Genomic DNA, 16,469 nt, shown 5'->3' with positions numbered 1-16,469 from the left:
ATTTTGTTTACATTACAGTGTTTGTGTTTAAAGGAAAAACGTTTTTTTTTTTAAATGTTAAGTAAAAACAGCTGTTGCTTGTTGTGTGTAAACGTTTTTGGCTTTTTCCATGATAATGTCGCACTCGTTTGTACTGTACAGTGCAGCTTTATATATTTAGTGATGATCATCATCATCATAAAGCTACAACTAATTGCCTTTAAGACAAGCCATGTGTATATGTCCTTGTCTTCCGGTTTTTCATCTTTCAAAAATGATGTAGTATTTCAATAAATGCGCTTTAAGCAAGTGTACAAATTACATACGGCGCCCTCGCCTCTGTCTCGTCTCGCTTGTCAGCCGCAGAATGTGAACGCCGACCTTTTATTTTGAAATAAAAACCGGATAAGCGAAGCGTTAAACTTCCGGCTGTACAAACTTTACCTCAATCGGAGGCATTTAAAATTCACCTGTGCGGTTCATGTTTCTTCTGCCGAATTGTTGCTAAACTTTGGTAAATATGTCGGAAAAGGGCGAGGTTAATCTCGCTGGAGCGAAGCAAAGCAATGGTGTGTGGCTCGTCAAGGTTCGTTTGCGTCGAAAAAAAGATCCAAATGACTTGAGTCTTGTTCACACGCTAGCACTAGCTAACTGTTAGCAACAAGTGGCTCAATTAGCTCACTATTGTTTATTTTTTTTAACGAATGAAATTGCGTATTGAATGTTTGTATTTATTTTTAAAAATAGCAATAAACTCCTTTTCGCCAGGTTCCCAAATATTTGGCTCAACAATGGGACAAAGCGACAGAGAATGGAGAAGTGGGGAAGATTACCATAGGAAAGTATGTATAACATTGCTGATATATGAATTATTTGTATGACAAATGTTATTGTGCATCATTGACATCATGTCTTGTCTCATTTTCCACCTCCTAGGAAGCAAGGCAAAACTAAGGTGAGCAACCTTTTAAAATATTATTGCCACTTAATTCAAAGTGCATCGTAGTTGTTGTTTTTGGGGCCCAACTTTTCCACTGCAGACGAGCCTGGGGCCCACTCAAATATTAATACTGAATGACTAATCTTACTTTTTATTTTAATCATATTCAATAATTGTATCTAACCTACAGTTTACAAATATTAACACTGAATTACTAATCAACGTTTCATTTTAATAATATTCAATATGTATATCCAACCTACAGTTTACAATGTTGTCAAATGATAAAAAAGCATGTGTTAATCACAAAGATTATTTATTTAGGTCAGGCTAATTATAAAAATAAATACTAACCAAATATACTGCATACTGTAAGAAGGAACTCAAATAACTGATAATAAAAATGTTACACACAATTAAGTTGTGCTAAAATAAAACTAAATTAGTAATGAATGCTACTAAAAAAAGAAAAAGAAATTAAAGTTCAAATAAAAATGCATTTTCACCATTTTAGTCTTAATTTTTGTGCTTAAACTTCTATAGCAGTGGTCCCCAACCACCGGGCCACAGCCTGGTACCGGTCCGTAAATCGATTGTTACCGAGCCGCACAAGAAAAAAATAAAAATAACATTTTTTATATTAATTTATTATTAAATCAACATAAAAAACACAGGATACACTTACAATTAGTGCACCAACCCAAAAAACCTCCCTCCCCCATTTACACTCATTCACACAGAAGGGTTGTTTCTTTCTGTTATTATTTCTGGTTCCTACATTATATATCAATATAGATCAATACAGTCTGCAGGGATACAGTCCACAAGCACACATGATTGTATTTTTTTATGACAAAAAAAAAATATATATATATATATATATATATATACCATACCCCCCTCCGGTCCGTGGGACAAATTTTCAAGCGTTGACCAGTTCGCAGTTACAAAAAGGTTGGGGACCACTGTTCTATAGCAGGGTTCCCCAACCACCGGGCCGCGGCCCAGTACCGGTCCGTGGATCGATTGGTACCGGGCCGCACAAGAAATAAAATAAATAATTATATATATATATATATATATATATATATATATATATATATATATATATATATATATATATAATTTTTTTTTTTAAATTTTTTTATTAAATCAACATAAAAAACACAAGATACACTTACAATTAGTGCACCAACCCAAAAAAAACCTCCCTCCCCTCATTCACACTCATTTATGTGTATATATATATATATATATATATATATTTATATATACACATACATAAATGATATATATATTTATATATACACATACATAAATGAGTGTGAATGAGGGGAGGGAGGTTTTTTTTGGGTTGGTGCACTAATTGTAAGTGTATCTTGTGTTTTTTATGTTGATTTAATTAAAAAAAAATAAAAATATATATATATATATATATTATATATATATATATAATTTATTTTATTTTATTATTTTTTTATTAAATCAACATAAAAAACACAAGATACACTTACAATTAGTGCACCAACCCCCAAAAAAAACCTCCCCCATTCACACTCATTCGCACAAAAGGGTTGTTTCTTTCTGTTATTATTTCTGGTTCCTACATTATATATCAATATATATCAATACAGTCTGCAGGGATACAGTCCGTAAGCACACAATTGTATTTTTTCTGACCAAAAAAAAAAAAAATACCATACACCCTCCGCCCCCCCACCCCCACCGGTCCGCGGGACACATTTTCAAGCGTTGACCGGTCCGCAGTTACAAAAAAGTTGGGGACCACTGTTCTATAGGACTTCGTCTCCTGACTTCTGTTTGTTTGATATTGTCATTACTGCCACGTGTGGTGGAAAGGTGTATTACAACTCAGCAGCTCTGCGGCTCAAACGGGCCACAGCTGAGAAACAGATACTTTTTGGTGGCCCTCTAGGGGGCGCTCATGGTTAAGAAACGCTGACCTAATCTACCTACATCTTTGCAAGACATTTCAAGATGAGTTTGGACTCTTTGAAATTCCTACACATTGACACATTTGTATGGCTCTTTCTTTATTCTCACATCTATCATTCACATATTTAAAATTAGGCCTTTTTTTTTTGTTCAGGTTTGTTTCAGCCTGAACGAGGAGCTGACAACCTTGGGTGCGGTTGGGGAGAAGGATGCACCTGTGCAGGTCCCCAGGGATCATCCCTTCACCATGAACTCAGTGGGTGGGCAAACCATGGCCGTCTTCAGCCAGGGTGACCAAGGTAAGCGTATTGAGGACAGTTTTATTTTGCAGTAACGGGACCGTGATGAAGTATGACTGTGGTAGTTTATGTATCCAAAACTATACAAAGTACCCACTCCGTATGTTGCATTTTTTTCTGGCATCTTCAGTACTGTGGTAGTTTATGTATCCAAAACTATACAAAGTATCCACTCCGTATGTTGCGAAATTTTCTGGCATCTTCAGTACTGTGGTAGTTTATGTATCCAAAATTATACAAAGTACCCACTCCGTATGTTGTGTTTTTTTCTGGCATCTTCAGACATGGTTTAACTTTTTTCAGAATCGCATACTCTGTTGGCGAGTTTATTTGGTTCCGTGACTGAGCTCGTAACCCAATATACTCTTATCTCAAATCAATGTTCCCAACTGAAGTCAAATCAGAGGGAATCAGCACCTCCAAATCCAAGTCCATGGTTCTCGCATGGAAAAGGGGGGGAGTGGCATCTCCGGGTTGGGGAGGAGATCTTGCCCCAAGTGGAGGATTTCTAGTACCTCGCGGAGTCTTGTTCACGAGTGAGGGAAGAGTGGATCGTGAGATTAGAGTGTGCGGTGCGGCGTCTGCAGTGATGCTTACCCTGCATCGGTCCGTCGTTCCGGCTCAACTCTCAATTTACCGGTTGATCTAGGTTTCCATCCTCACTTACGGTCATGAGCTTTGGGTTATGACCAAAGGACAAGATCATGGGTACAAGCGGCCGAAATTAGATTTTACGAAATGAAATGAGGTGGTTCGGAGTCAGGATGCCCCGCAGACGCCTCCCCGGGTAGGTGTTTAGGGCATGTCCGACTGGTAGGAGGCCACAGGGAAGACCCAGGACAGGTTGGGGAGACTATGTCTCCCAGCTGGCCTGGGAAAGCCTCGGGATCCCCCGACAGGAGCTGGACGAAGTGGTTGAGGAAGTCTAGGCTTCCCTGCTTTTAGGTTTCTGCCCCCACGACCCGACCTCGGATAAGCGGAATAAGACATGTCGTGACATCTTAGTGAAGATTGATGATCGCTAATTTTTAGATCTATTTTTTTAATGCTTGGATGATGATGGACTGACACACCCTCCACCATCGACCGGTAACTCGCAATCGACATAAAGGGCACCCCGATGTAGATGATCATAGCTGCTGTACAGATTTACTTTAGAAAAGAGAAGTGTTGGATACTTCTTTTGTTGTTGCCTTATTTGTATTTGACTTTATTAAATGTTTGGGAAGCGTTTTTTTTTTAAGTAATATAGAAATGTATCACAACTGTTCATCTATTTTATGGAGGATTGTAGTTGGTCATAGAAATTGAATACTTTCTTTAAAAAGTATTCATTTTGAATTGAGAATTGATTCTGAATTGAATCGTTACCCCCAAGAATTGAATCGAATCGTGTGGTACTCAAAGATTCACAGCCCTAGTATTTACATTTTCACACTTTGCGCAATTTTTTTTTTCTATTTTTGCGCCTTCATTTTAAGAGGCTATTGTTAAGTGTTCAGTGTGATTTTAATATTTTGTTTACATTGAGTGTCTCCATGCTTGTGTTGACATTTCCTTTCTGCCTTCAAAGCTGAGGGGATTATAATCTGAGGCAGGGTATATTTGGAAAAAAAATATATTTACATAGTGGGAAATGCACCGTGAAATGTATGGAAAACTCTGAGGGGCTTCTGATTTATGTTTGCTGGCAGTCTAATGCGCCAATACCACTTTCTGAGCCAGAAAGACTTGCCGGAATTTGAATCACAGCATGAGAAAAGATGCCATGCAAGGTTTTCCCTTAATGTATTTGATTGTGGCGGTGCACCATGGTAACATATTAGCCGCCACACCTAATAAATTAAAGTAATATAATTTATTGTAGCGTCCAGAAGAAGACACACAAAGTCAGATGCTCTTTTTCTTTTATCTTTTATTGCCAATTTTATGCTATTGGGCCCAGTTCCAACAAGTATTTCCTCACTGCACACACATCTGCCTCCGTGTTTCACTCCAAGACACACAACCTCCTCCTCATTCTCCGCCGACACGGTGTGTTCACAGACCATGGGAAAAATTACTATCATAACACACTAACATACACATTAACACCAGCAGGTAGTTACAGTATGAATGGATATATATAGTTTATTATTTGCACACTATTGACTAGTAATTCACAGAAAACTTGGCCGCAAAAAAATTGCGTATTTTATCCGAGATATACCCGCAGACAGCGAACTTCAAAATTTAAAAGAGCAGTGACTGCTTTTGAGGAGAGGAAGGCTCCCAGCAGCGCGAAGCAAGTGTGACGCCAAACTCTTTGCACCTCTAGTCGCTTTTTCGTCGCGGACATGGAGCGACAGAAGTAAACAATCTCTAAACAGAGTACAGTCTACAATAACACCAGAAATAGATGCTAGATTTGTTGCCAGTCGTTTTTGATAGAGAGTGACTAAAAGGATTTGAGAAATCTCTACAAAGCAAAATCTCATCAAAGTACATTGTATAATAACCAGCAATGATTGAAAAATGTAGCAAAACGATGTTATGTAAGAATAAAATATATGTTAATACTATAACATATTTGTTTTAAATGTAAGTAAACATTTTGTTTGCCTTTTTTTTAAAGAAAATATTTGCATCATAGCAAATGTGATTGTCATATTGACCACGCCCAAACCCTGAACTATATTGTGACGTTTGTCTGCAGATAACTTTGGTACATTAATGAGCCGCTTAATGTTTGATCACTTCTGAATGTACACACACCATCCCTGAACAGAGGTGGTCTGTGACACCACCTGTCTCCCACATACAACACTGTCCTTTCAACCATTCATAAAAGACTGCAATTTAGCCTCCAACAAATAACAGGAGTTAGAAACAGTCTGGTCAGAGAAGGTGACCAAATTGACATTTTTGCCATTTGTTTACAACTGAATGGAAGGCTTACGTGGGGGATTCTGACCATTTTGGACTGGTAGTAGTCGATCCACAGCGATGGTTCTGCCACACAATACCTCAATGCTAACGAGGAGAAATTACACTTCAACGTTGACAGTTAGGATTGCTCGTTTGCATCAAAACAGTTGTTTTTCTCACTACTATAGGGCGAAACCATCCTTGCCCAGGCACACCCTCCTGATTTTTGGAGTATAAATATTTGGGGTTTTGGCACCAGCAACTGGACGGATCTGACCAATTTAAGTCTATGAGCACGAACTGATGAAGCCTACTGAGATGAGCAGCGAAACGTCTTCTAAGACAAGCCAAACAGTCCAGTTGCGATCGATTGAATGCCCTGAGATGACACCTTTAAGAGATATGCTGTAGTCATACAGTGCTTGTGTAGTCATGTTCTGTGTCTTCATTAAACCTGTTCATACACTTACAAAGATTAGTGAAGTAACCATAGGATTGTTCTGGAATCAAATCCTATTAGAGTGGGCTTCTAGAAAATATACAACATAAAACCGTAGCCGTTTCCTCGTGAGTCAACAAGCAGATGGATTTAAATGAACTGACCGGAACAGGAAAACTATAATTTCCTCATTAGGCAGCAGAGCACTGGGACAAAACATGTGCAGGCCAAATATTTTCTCTATTGAATTATCTTCTTTCGCTCTAAAAAAACATTTTATTTTCCCTAGTAGTAATGTTCTCCATTTGCTCTAAAGATCAGTCCTCATCCATGACACTGCTTTGGTAGTGTTGATGCAACATACTTTAAACATCTGTTCCTGCGCAGCCTTCAGGATTTTCAAACACTGACTATTGTTCAATAATTTCAAGCTTTAAAAGTAAACCTGGACACAAACTACACAGCTTTGGATTCCACTAAAACATTCCCCAGTCTAATAGTAGATGATTTGATAATTTCTTAATCTCATTGTAATTAATGATCATGATAGTGTTCCTTCACCATCCCACCCATTATGTGTTCTTCCCTAAATCTTTTCAATCCACAAAGAAATGTAAATATTAGAGAACAACCGGATATCAGCGCTGATATTTGGAAATTTAGCTTTGATATTTTAGTATTAGAAACCTAATCAGTGAAGTAGATAGTAATACCCACTGCATAAGGTCTTTTCACCTTTCTGAGAAGAGTTCCCTATTTAAAAAATAAAATCTAAGAATAAAAATTACTCTTTGGTAATAATTCTCCACAAATATGTTCTGATATCTGACAGGGCATTTATTTGAGTTCTTGTGACAATTATTTTCCGGTCTGCTCAGCTGCGTCCACCGCGACACTCACGCGGCAACACCCCCTTTCTCTTCCTCCTGCTGTGCTGGTCGCCTACAGTACTCTCTTCTACTTACCTATCAAAACCTCTAATTTTTGCTCGGTAATCCAGTTTTTGTCCTTCTGTCATGGCATCTTCCTGGTCCCGTTTTGAAACAAAAAAATATCAATGCGCCAAGATATTAGTTCTCGCAATGATTAAAATGACCAAAATCCGGTAGATATTGTACATATTACATAAATGAAGGTGTCTATATATATATATATATATATATATATATATATATATATATATATATATATATATATATATACACATTATACTTGCAGTGTGTATATTGTACATATTGTTATGAAGGTGTCTGTTACTACATTATATATATATATACACTACCGTTCAAAAGTTTGGGGTCACATTGAAATGTCCTTATTTTTGAAGGAAAAGCACTGTACTTTTCAATGAAGATAACTTTAAACTAGTCTTAACTTTAAAGAAATACACTCTATACATTGCTAATGTGGTAAATGACTATTCTAGCTGCAAATGTCTGGTTTTTGGTGCAATATCTACATAAGTGTATAGAGGCCCATTTCCAGCAACTATCACTCCAGTGTTCTAATGGTACAATGTGTTTGCTCATTGGCTCAGAAGGCTAATTGATGATTAGAAAACCCTTGTGCAATCATGTTCACACATCTGAAAACAGTTTAGCTCGTTACAGAAGCTACAAAACGGGCCTTCCTTTGAGCAGATTGAGTTTCTGGAGCATCACATTTGTGGGGTCAATTAAACGCTCAAAATGGCCAGAAAAAGAGAACTTTCATCTGAAACTCGACAGTCTATTCTTGTTCTTAGAAATGAAGGCTATTCCACAAAATTGTTTGGGTGACCCCAAACTTTTGAACGGTAGTGTATATATATATTTACAGTGTGTATATAAAACGTTGATGGAGGGCTTTGAAGGCTATAACGGTGACTCCCATTAGCCGCATCTGCCAAGCGTTTTTTATCTTTAAAATCCTAAAAAAAAAAGACATGTTTTCTTGTTTCTCATGATTGTGAAAGCTAGGCAACATTCCAAAAAAAGTTCCCCCTTTAATGTTCGCAATATTGCAGGGTTCTTCACGAGGAAACCTTACTATGTATTAAATCCATAAACTCTTATAAACAATTGTATGAAATTGAAAAGATGGCAATTATTGCGATTTAGCGAAATCCCATATTTTTTACAAATTTTCCCAGGTTTATTATATTTTGAAATGCAAATGTTGATGTTACTCTTTAACACATATAATAAAGGTGTTTATGAAATTCCCTCAAGTTTTTGTATTGCTAAATTAACCACAACATTAGTGCCGCATAAAACATTGTCCGTTTTTTGAATAAAAAGACAACTTAAAGCCTCGTTCAGCTGTTTACTCACACATACTTTTCATGTTTATATAACTTTTACTGCAAATTAATATTGGTTATCAGCCTCCTTGACGAATAATAATTGGTGTGGGCCCTGAAAAAAACATATTGGTCGATCTCTAGTATATATGACAGTCTGACTAAGGTTAAAAACTTAATGAACACTGTAAAGAAACTGCTATAATGTCCTGGAACATTTGAGCAAACACTTTGCTAGACACATTTTTACCTGCTTAGCCTCTTGCGATGATGTTGCAGAATATTAGAATAGGATAGACTTTATTGATCCCACAATGGGGAAGTTATATGCCAAAGCCTCTTTTTCTCCTCTGTTGGTCTTTGTCAGGATTTCTCTCTTCCACTAATGCATTCATTGTGGTCTTTGTTGCACAGTAGAAAACTAATGCAAGTAAAGCTGTGCTGAGCGCAGTAGAAATATGGCATATGTAACGGTACAGTCTAGAAATAAATCTGCACAACCAAATAGAAACATTGAGCGAGTCCACTATTAATAACACAAATAACTGAGCAATATGTGCATGTTTAAAGTGAAATATGCACACAGCTGATAGTTTCAAGACAACAAACCAGTTGCCTAATGGTAATTTGTGCACACAAAATTGAAATGAAGCTTTTATCAGAGCCCCCACACCACAAGATTTATGCTTTCACCACTCTCAAGCACTTTAAACGCTCCCACTCTTGCATTCGACATTAATACCACCTACATGCGATAATGGCTTTCTCCTCGTGTTTGGCTTACTTTTTTCTTACAATGCTTCATTAATGTGGAGGCAGAGTATTGTATTGATTAATACATTTTTTTTAAAATTGCAGCTTAATTACGGCATACTCTGTTTTTTGTTGCCCTACCTTTTCTCTAGGAATGTGTTTGTGAATGTCTTTTTAAGGGTCTACATCCCAGCTGCCAAATTCAAGGCCCCGCGGTCCAGATACTGCCCGCCTCATAATTTTATAAGTTCCGCAAAATCTTCTAAATAATATGCATCAATAAAGTACTTTTTATTTTCTTACTAAATATATTTGTTTGCATTTTGACAGAAAAAAATACATGTACTACATACAATCACATGTCTTTTAAACCAATTGCTGAGACACGGGCGCACACTAGAGGGACGCCAAAAACTATTTCTGTTTCTCAGCTGTGGTCCGTATAAGCCGCAGCCGTACTTGGTTGTAATACACTTTTTCATCACTTGTGGTAGTAATGACGATCTCAATCAAACAGAAGAAGTCTGGAGCCAGAGTCATAGAGAAGTTTCTTAAACTACTAGTAGAGTGGAAAAACAAGTTGCCTCAATACTGAAGCTATTATCATATATATATATATATATATATATATATATATATATATATATATATATATATATATATATATATATATATATATATGACACCAAAAGACTTCCAAAGTTTGTATATAAACGGATATGATCAAAATAGTATCAATCTATAAAACTAGAACAGCTATTAGGCTGTTCTAGTTTTTATTTATTTTTATTATCTTTTTATTTTTTAATTAATTTTTTTAATACACTGTAGCACTTTGAGGTTGTTTGCTCAATATAAAGCGCTTTTTACAAATACAATCTAATTATTATTATTATTAATCTGAGGTTCCCAAGCCAGTCACATGATGCGTGACGTAGAGTTAAGAACCATAGATCCCTTCCCCATCAACAACAATGCTAATCAAGCAGACTTTGTGGAAGCCAACGACGATTACTTAGGGAAAATTATGATCCAGGACCTTATATTTCTCTTGCTGGGATGCTGACCGACTGGACGCTTACATAGTCCCGTTCAGATGAAGATTCAATGGCAATCCTCACGAAGGGTTAAAAAAATGTTGAACAAAAAGCTTCTTTTTGTGTCTTTTTTGCCATCTCGGGGACGTGAAAGTGGACAAGCCTGTCGGTCCATGGCCACATTTGTCTACTAGCAGGTGAGAGATGCATGAATTATAATCTATAATGTACTTTTAGCGAGACCAAGCAGAAGCCGGCTCAGTGTGTCAACAATAGCAGTGTAAGCTAACGTTAGCTCACTGCTATCAATGCGCCGCTAAAATAGGCTGTCTGCGTTGGCGCTTATAATAACAATATCACTCACATTTGGTTAATTTTCATGTCACTGCATGTAAATCGAGTATTGTTGGCGTTTCTGGATGTTTTTAGAGTGTAATGGGCGCAACAGAAGAACCTCGATCTCTTGACTCAATAGTTTGCTATTTATTTACGATTTCGAATGCATAAAAAAGCGAAGCATATGTGTTGGGGACGGCGTGGCGAAGTTGGTAGAGTGGCTGTGTCAGCAATCGGAGGGTTGCTGGTTACTGGGGTTCAATCCCCACCTTCTACCATCCTAGTCACGTCCGTTGTGTCCTTGGGCAAGACACTTCACCCTTGCTCCTGATGGCTGCTGGTTAGCGCCTTGCATGGCAGCTCCCGCCATCAGTGTGTGAATGTGTGTGTGAATGTGGAAATACTGTCAAAGCGCTTTGAGTACCTTGAAGGTAGAAAAGCGCTATACAAGTATAACCCATTTATCATTTATTTATTCTTGTCTTACATAAGAATTGTGAAAAAACAGCATCTCTTTCCAATGTTTGGTGTTTCCAGTATGATCTGATCTGATGGTATGGTCAGAGTGCAGAAATATTCCTATCGTGACATAGACTCTATGGTAATTGCCGAAGATATTCGGTGCGGAATATTCAAAATGGCTGACTGAATTTGTGGCATTTTGTGATGTTTAGACTGTATTTTCACATACTTTGCAGATTGTAAATACAATTGTATGTTTAATGGATACCATGAAACACAATTAAGCATATAAAGTCAACTTGTTTTTACACTATACTGCTACCTTAAGCGCAAAAAATATGACTAAAGTAGTAAAACTGTATTGTCATTTGCACATGGATTTTATTGACGTTTATTAAAAAAACATTAATCTTATTATTAATTTAGTTAGAATTTATTTATTGTAGCACTGCGTAATTGTATTTAAATTTGTTTAATCGGTTTTTGAGTTCCTTCTTTTACAGTATATTTGATTGGTACTTATTTTGTAATCAGCCTGAACTAAGCTTGAGAATAATATTTGTAGTTAACACATGCTTTCATATCATTTGACAAGGTCTATCAATTTTAACTAAGTATGTTAAGTATAATTATTAAATACGATTCAAGTCAAGAGTAAACTTACTCATTCAATGTTAATATTTGAGTGGGTTCCGGGCCATTCCGTAGTGGAAATGTTGGGCCCGAAGTCTAAAAGATTAAGAACCCCTGTTTTAAACTTTAATATCATCTAATAATGCAACACACATATTACCATACATTCTAAACGTGTAAAAAAAAATATCTGCTTGACTTATGGTTTCAAACATCAAACTATACACTGTAAAAATGACATTATATTTTATGGTAAAATTAACGTAAAATGTATGGTGTTTTTTTGTTTATTTATACAGCATATTATTGTAAATGGAAAAGCAGTTGCACTGTTTTTTACTGTACATTTCTGAACTGACCCGCCATTTTTTCACCGTAAAAAAACTGGTACCCTTTTTCAATTTACAGCAATACACCGTAAAAACAACCGCTGACAGTTAGTGCCAGCATCTTCCATGAGAGCAACTTCAGCGTGGTAAAAAAGTGGGTTTACTGTAGATCGCACTGCAGTACTTCTTCTAAAATGCCCAAAAAAGTGGAACATGCCGGTTTGCTGCATCTTAGAAAACGCCGCAAAACGCCACAGGTAAAAGAGCATAACATGAATGTTCTGTAAATGAGTGTCTCCATGGTGAAAGCTGTGTCATTGCTGTAAAAACCTTATTTAAATTAGCCGGTCTGCACCATTTATCAATTGTACACACAGTCTTGGTAGATCACAGGCAACACGCCCACTAAAAGTACATGCAATTGTATTGTTTGCACACTGTTTGGCATGTGGTATTTGGATCTTGGTAGATCAGGCACTGCGTGTGTAATATTTACTGGTTAAAACACTGACTTGATAAAAGTTATGATACTAACTTCTGCCTTATGGAGTGCTTTTTGAAGCCCTAAGAATGATTTTTAGGCTGATGTTGCCACTGTATCATCAACAAGAGTTCAATTCCTTGAATTTCTAAAGCATCTCAAGTATTCAGTCAACATTATGTTCGATGAATCAAACCCATGAATTCCCACATTTTACACACACTCCTCTGCATTCAACCTCCCATGTCATTTTCCAGTGAGGCAACAATGGCGAGAGGTTGCTCATGGCAACCAGCAGTCACTGATGGATACATGAATGGTCTATGACTTGGCTTTTGTTCTGTAACGCTGCCAGCTAAATTATACTTTATTGTTTCCTCTCTAGCTGTTCTGCTTTGTTCTGGCAAGGAGCAGTTATTGATCAAGAAGTTGCTAAGCAACAGGCTTGGTTGCCACACAAGAGTGGAGAGAACAGAAAGCCAGATGTACTGAATTGCTCTGTTACTTTGGGGTATTAGTAGGAAAAAACTTAAATCGTTAAGTTTACATCCACCCGTGAATGTGTTTTTATAATATCTAAAATGTATATGCAACTACAATAAGCTTTTTTAATGTAAAATTATGTCCTCGCAGGATATTTAAAATTATGCACAAATGTCAACAATATAACATAAACTTTGACGGTTTGGTTTTTAAGGCTCTCCAGAGGACTGCACGCATACACCACCAGTGTCATCATTGAATATGTGATTACTGTGTAGATGATGGCATTGGGCCATAGCTCATCCTTTCACATGCACATTACATCTACTGCAAATATGATAATGTGTGAGTAGGAGGACTAACGGCACAATGACAGGATACCAAGCTATATTTGCTTCACTGTCGATGAGTTCTTCTTTGACATTTTCATGCTTTACAGTCTCAGTGACAACCACTCTGCGTCCGTCTGTGCAAATAATTTCTTTTAGAATGCAGAAAGTGTGGCATGCAGTCAGTCGCATGAGGCCAATTAACTTCAAACTACTACGGACATGTTTACAACTACAACTCTACTTGGTATGACTTTTTGCAAGAACTTATCAAACTTAAAAGTTATCACAGCAGTGGCTATATTAACTAAAAGATGGCAACACGTACATATGCTGTAGCTCAGAGGTATTCGTTTTTTTGTATGATTTTTTTTAATCTATCATCACACAGGCGACCAGATCTCCTTCGATTCAGACTACATAGACTACATAGTTTTGATCATCACGCAGTCATGGCTTCATGCAGGAATTACTGATGCAGCAATGGAGTTGGCAGGCCGCAGCCTTGATCGAAACAAGAACAAAAAGGTGGGGGTCTTTGCATTTATAGTAGAGTGTTCTTCAGCTGTTTTGATTGCGGCAGTTTACATAGCCCCTGATGCTAAAGTAAACTCTGTCCCCCGCCTGTTGCACTGCGCCATTAGCTCCCAGCTGAACAACTATCCAGAGGCAGTACACAATGGAAATGCGGAGGACTTCAATCACGTACTGTAGACTTAAAATCAGCAGTTCTCCAGACTCCCAAAAGCATTTGCAATGTACTACGGGTGGTAATAATAATAAGATTCAACTCTGAGGACCTGGAGGAGTACACTGCATCTGTACTCCGCTACATCAAGCACCGCACAGACAAGGTCATCATCAACAAGCGCATCCGCGCTCATGCAAACCAAAAACCCTGGATGCTTCTAGGAACATGGCCTTAGGACCTTTAACAATGCTGCCGGGGAAAACCTGAAGAGGGGTGTAAAACAGGCCAAACTGCACTTTAGATATAAAATTGAAGACCTCCTCCACAGAAACAACCTGAGGCAGGGAGTGCAAACCATGACGAACTATAAACCCTCAACAAACGCCGTGACTTTCAGTGCTGTGCTGGCGAAGGAGCTTAACTGCTTCTTTTTCAGAGTTTGAACAAACAGCGCAGGTGACCTCATCACATTCACCATCCAACAAAATCTTCATGGTGGGGGAGCATGACTTGGGGGCACTTGCAGTAAAATCCAGGAAGGCAGCAGATGTAATTTAGTTCATATCCTTCCATAATCTATTCAAAATCTATTACTTTTTCAACATCTGTCCTTGTTTCTGAGATGGCTTTGAAGGGTTTGTTGAATTGTTCCAAAATATGCTTTATGTTGTTGTATTTTGCATATAAGCTTCTACTTCTAAAATTAATAGACAATTTGTTGTCAGATTTAATGTTATATTTTTCATTTGTATAATAACAATTCTTTTTAATGTGGGAGAAACAATAGTATCTGGATCTATATCATTCTCCAATTCCAGACTTTCATGGTCTGTTGTGGAAGTTTTCAGCCATCTTTTGTGTTGCTTCATAATTGTCTATGAGTTTAGATGAATGTGCTCCTGAATGCATGTCTTGTTCTATGGTCCCTTGGAACACAGTAGTGTTGATGTTGCATGTAGATGTATGTTTTCCGTCACTCCGTTATTGTTGTCGTCGAAGCGCTGTGAACTTTTATGTTTGTCCACATCCTTGATATCTTTGAGAACAAGTAGAAGTTCTTTCTTCTGAACCTCCATTCAGCTTATTGTAGATTTTGCAGTTGGGGCTCAGTTTCCTGAATTCCCCCCTGCTTCTTGAAAATGTGTTTTTGTTTTTTTCTAATTTCAGCATTTTATTTCGCTTATTTAGGCACACATTTGTACCCTCCAGCCTTGTTTCCTGTTTCAGCAGTGCCATTTTGGATTTCCTCTTAGCGAGCGTCACAATGATGATTGGCGTGGTGGTGTTAATTCTTCTATTCAGTGGAATGCATGCGTCGAGGGAGTTAATGTCGACATCAACATCCTTTGATTTCAGAAAGTTGATCACTTGTTGCTCCGTTGAATTGGCATTCATTTCATCTGGTTCTCCTCTGTTGTCAACTGCTACGGCGTAGGATCTGGGAGTGATGTGCAACCCTGCAATGATATCATTGTCATGTATACTGATCCATCTCCTCTTTGATATTTTCCAGATTGGTGTTATCTTGTTGCTTGGCATTCAACCGTTGGCGCAATGCTGCATTCTCCTCTTGCAGGACATTCAACTGCTGTTTTCCTCTGAGAATTTTCATTTTATCTTTAAACGTTCTGATACCACAAAAGTTATTCTGTGCTTGTATACTTTCTATATTTGATTGTAAACCTCTAAAATCTAATTGACGTTCTATATTTTATTGTAGACATCTGATCTCTAATTGTAGGGTTTTGTATTGTTTGCACCAACATTCTCATGTTTGAGTCGTCTGTTTCCTAAAATTCAATCTGTGTACTGGGACAATTCATTTTTGAGTTATTGTCAAATTGACACCATAAATCAATTAGGACAACAACGTTTATTCACATTGATTAGAGACTCTCAATGGAAGTGCCATTTGTCAATATCTCAGTAATTCAAAATTGTGTTGCTTGTGTCTTAGATGTGACTGGGCTGTTACCATGGCCTCTGAAAGCAGTTCCAAATACTGTTAGAATAAGATGTGTGTATACTCAGTCGAAGCAAGTTCAGGCTTAGATGTCAGAGTTAAGACCGCATTGGCATACTAACTGCCTGAGCTCCTGCTTTTTGGCTTCTCGTTTTGACTGAGAATTGCAAG

General features: G+C 37.5%; 1 protein-coding gene across 2 annotated transcripts in view; it reads left to right on the top strand.

The window, feature by feature from the left end:
- Nucleotides 1-236: 236 nt before the first annotated feature.
- LOC133663190 (general transcription factor IIF subunit 2-like) overlaps nucleotides 237-16,469 on the top strand; it is a 60,649-nt gene continuing 44,416 nt past the window's right edge. Inside the window, exons 1-6 of one of the 2 annotated variants that reach the window (XM_062067476.1) lie at nucleotides 237-565; nucleotides 748-821; nucleotides 916-934; nucleotides 3,030-3,174; nucleotides 14,036-14,172; nucleotides 14,289-14,958. In XM_062067476.1, the coding sequence (XP_061923460.1) occupies nucleotides 500-565; nucleotides 748-821; nucleotides 916-934; nucleotides 3,030-3,174; nucleotides 14,036-14,172; nucleotides 14,289-14,570 (723 nt within the window). In that variant the 5' untranslated portion in view covers nucleotides 237-499 and the 3' untranslated portion in view covers nucleotides 14,571-14,958. Of the gene's footprint in view, nucleotides 566-747; nucleotides 822-915; nucleotides 935-3,029; nucleotides 3,175-14,035; nucleotides 14,173-14,288; nucleotides 14,959-16,469 lie in introns of those variants that run through there. The other variant, XM_062067475.1, reaches the window with a different exon arrangement.

The sequence above is a fragment of the Entelurus aequoreus genome, linkage group LG13 (assembly GCF_033978785.1).
Source record: "Entelurus aequoreus isolate RoL-2023_Sb linkage group LG13, RoL_Eaeq_v1.1, whole genome shotgun sequence".
Classification (NCBI taxonomy): domain Eukaryota; kingdom Metazoa; phylum Chordata; class Actinopteri; order Syngnathiformes; family Syngnathidae; genus Entelurus; species Entelurus aequoreus.
This window is presented reverse-complemented; position numbering and strand designations above follow the sequence as displayed.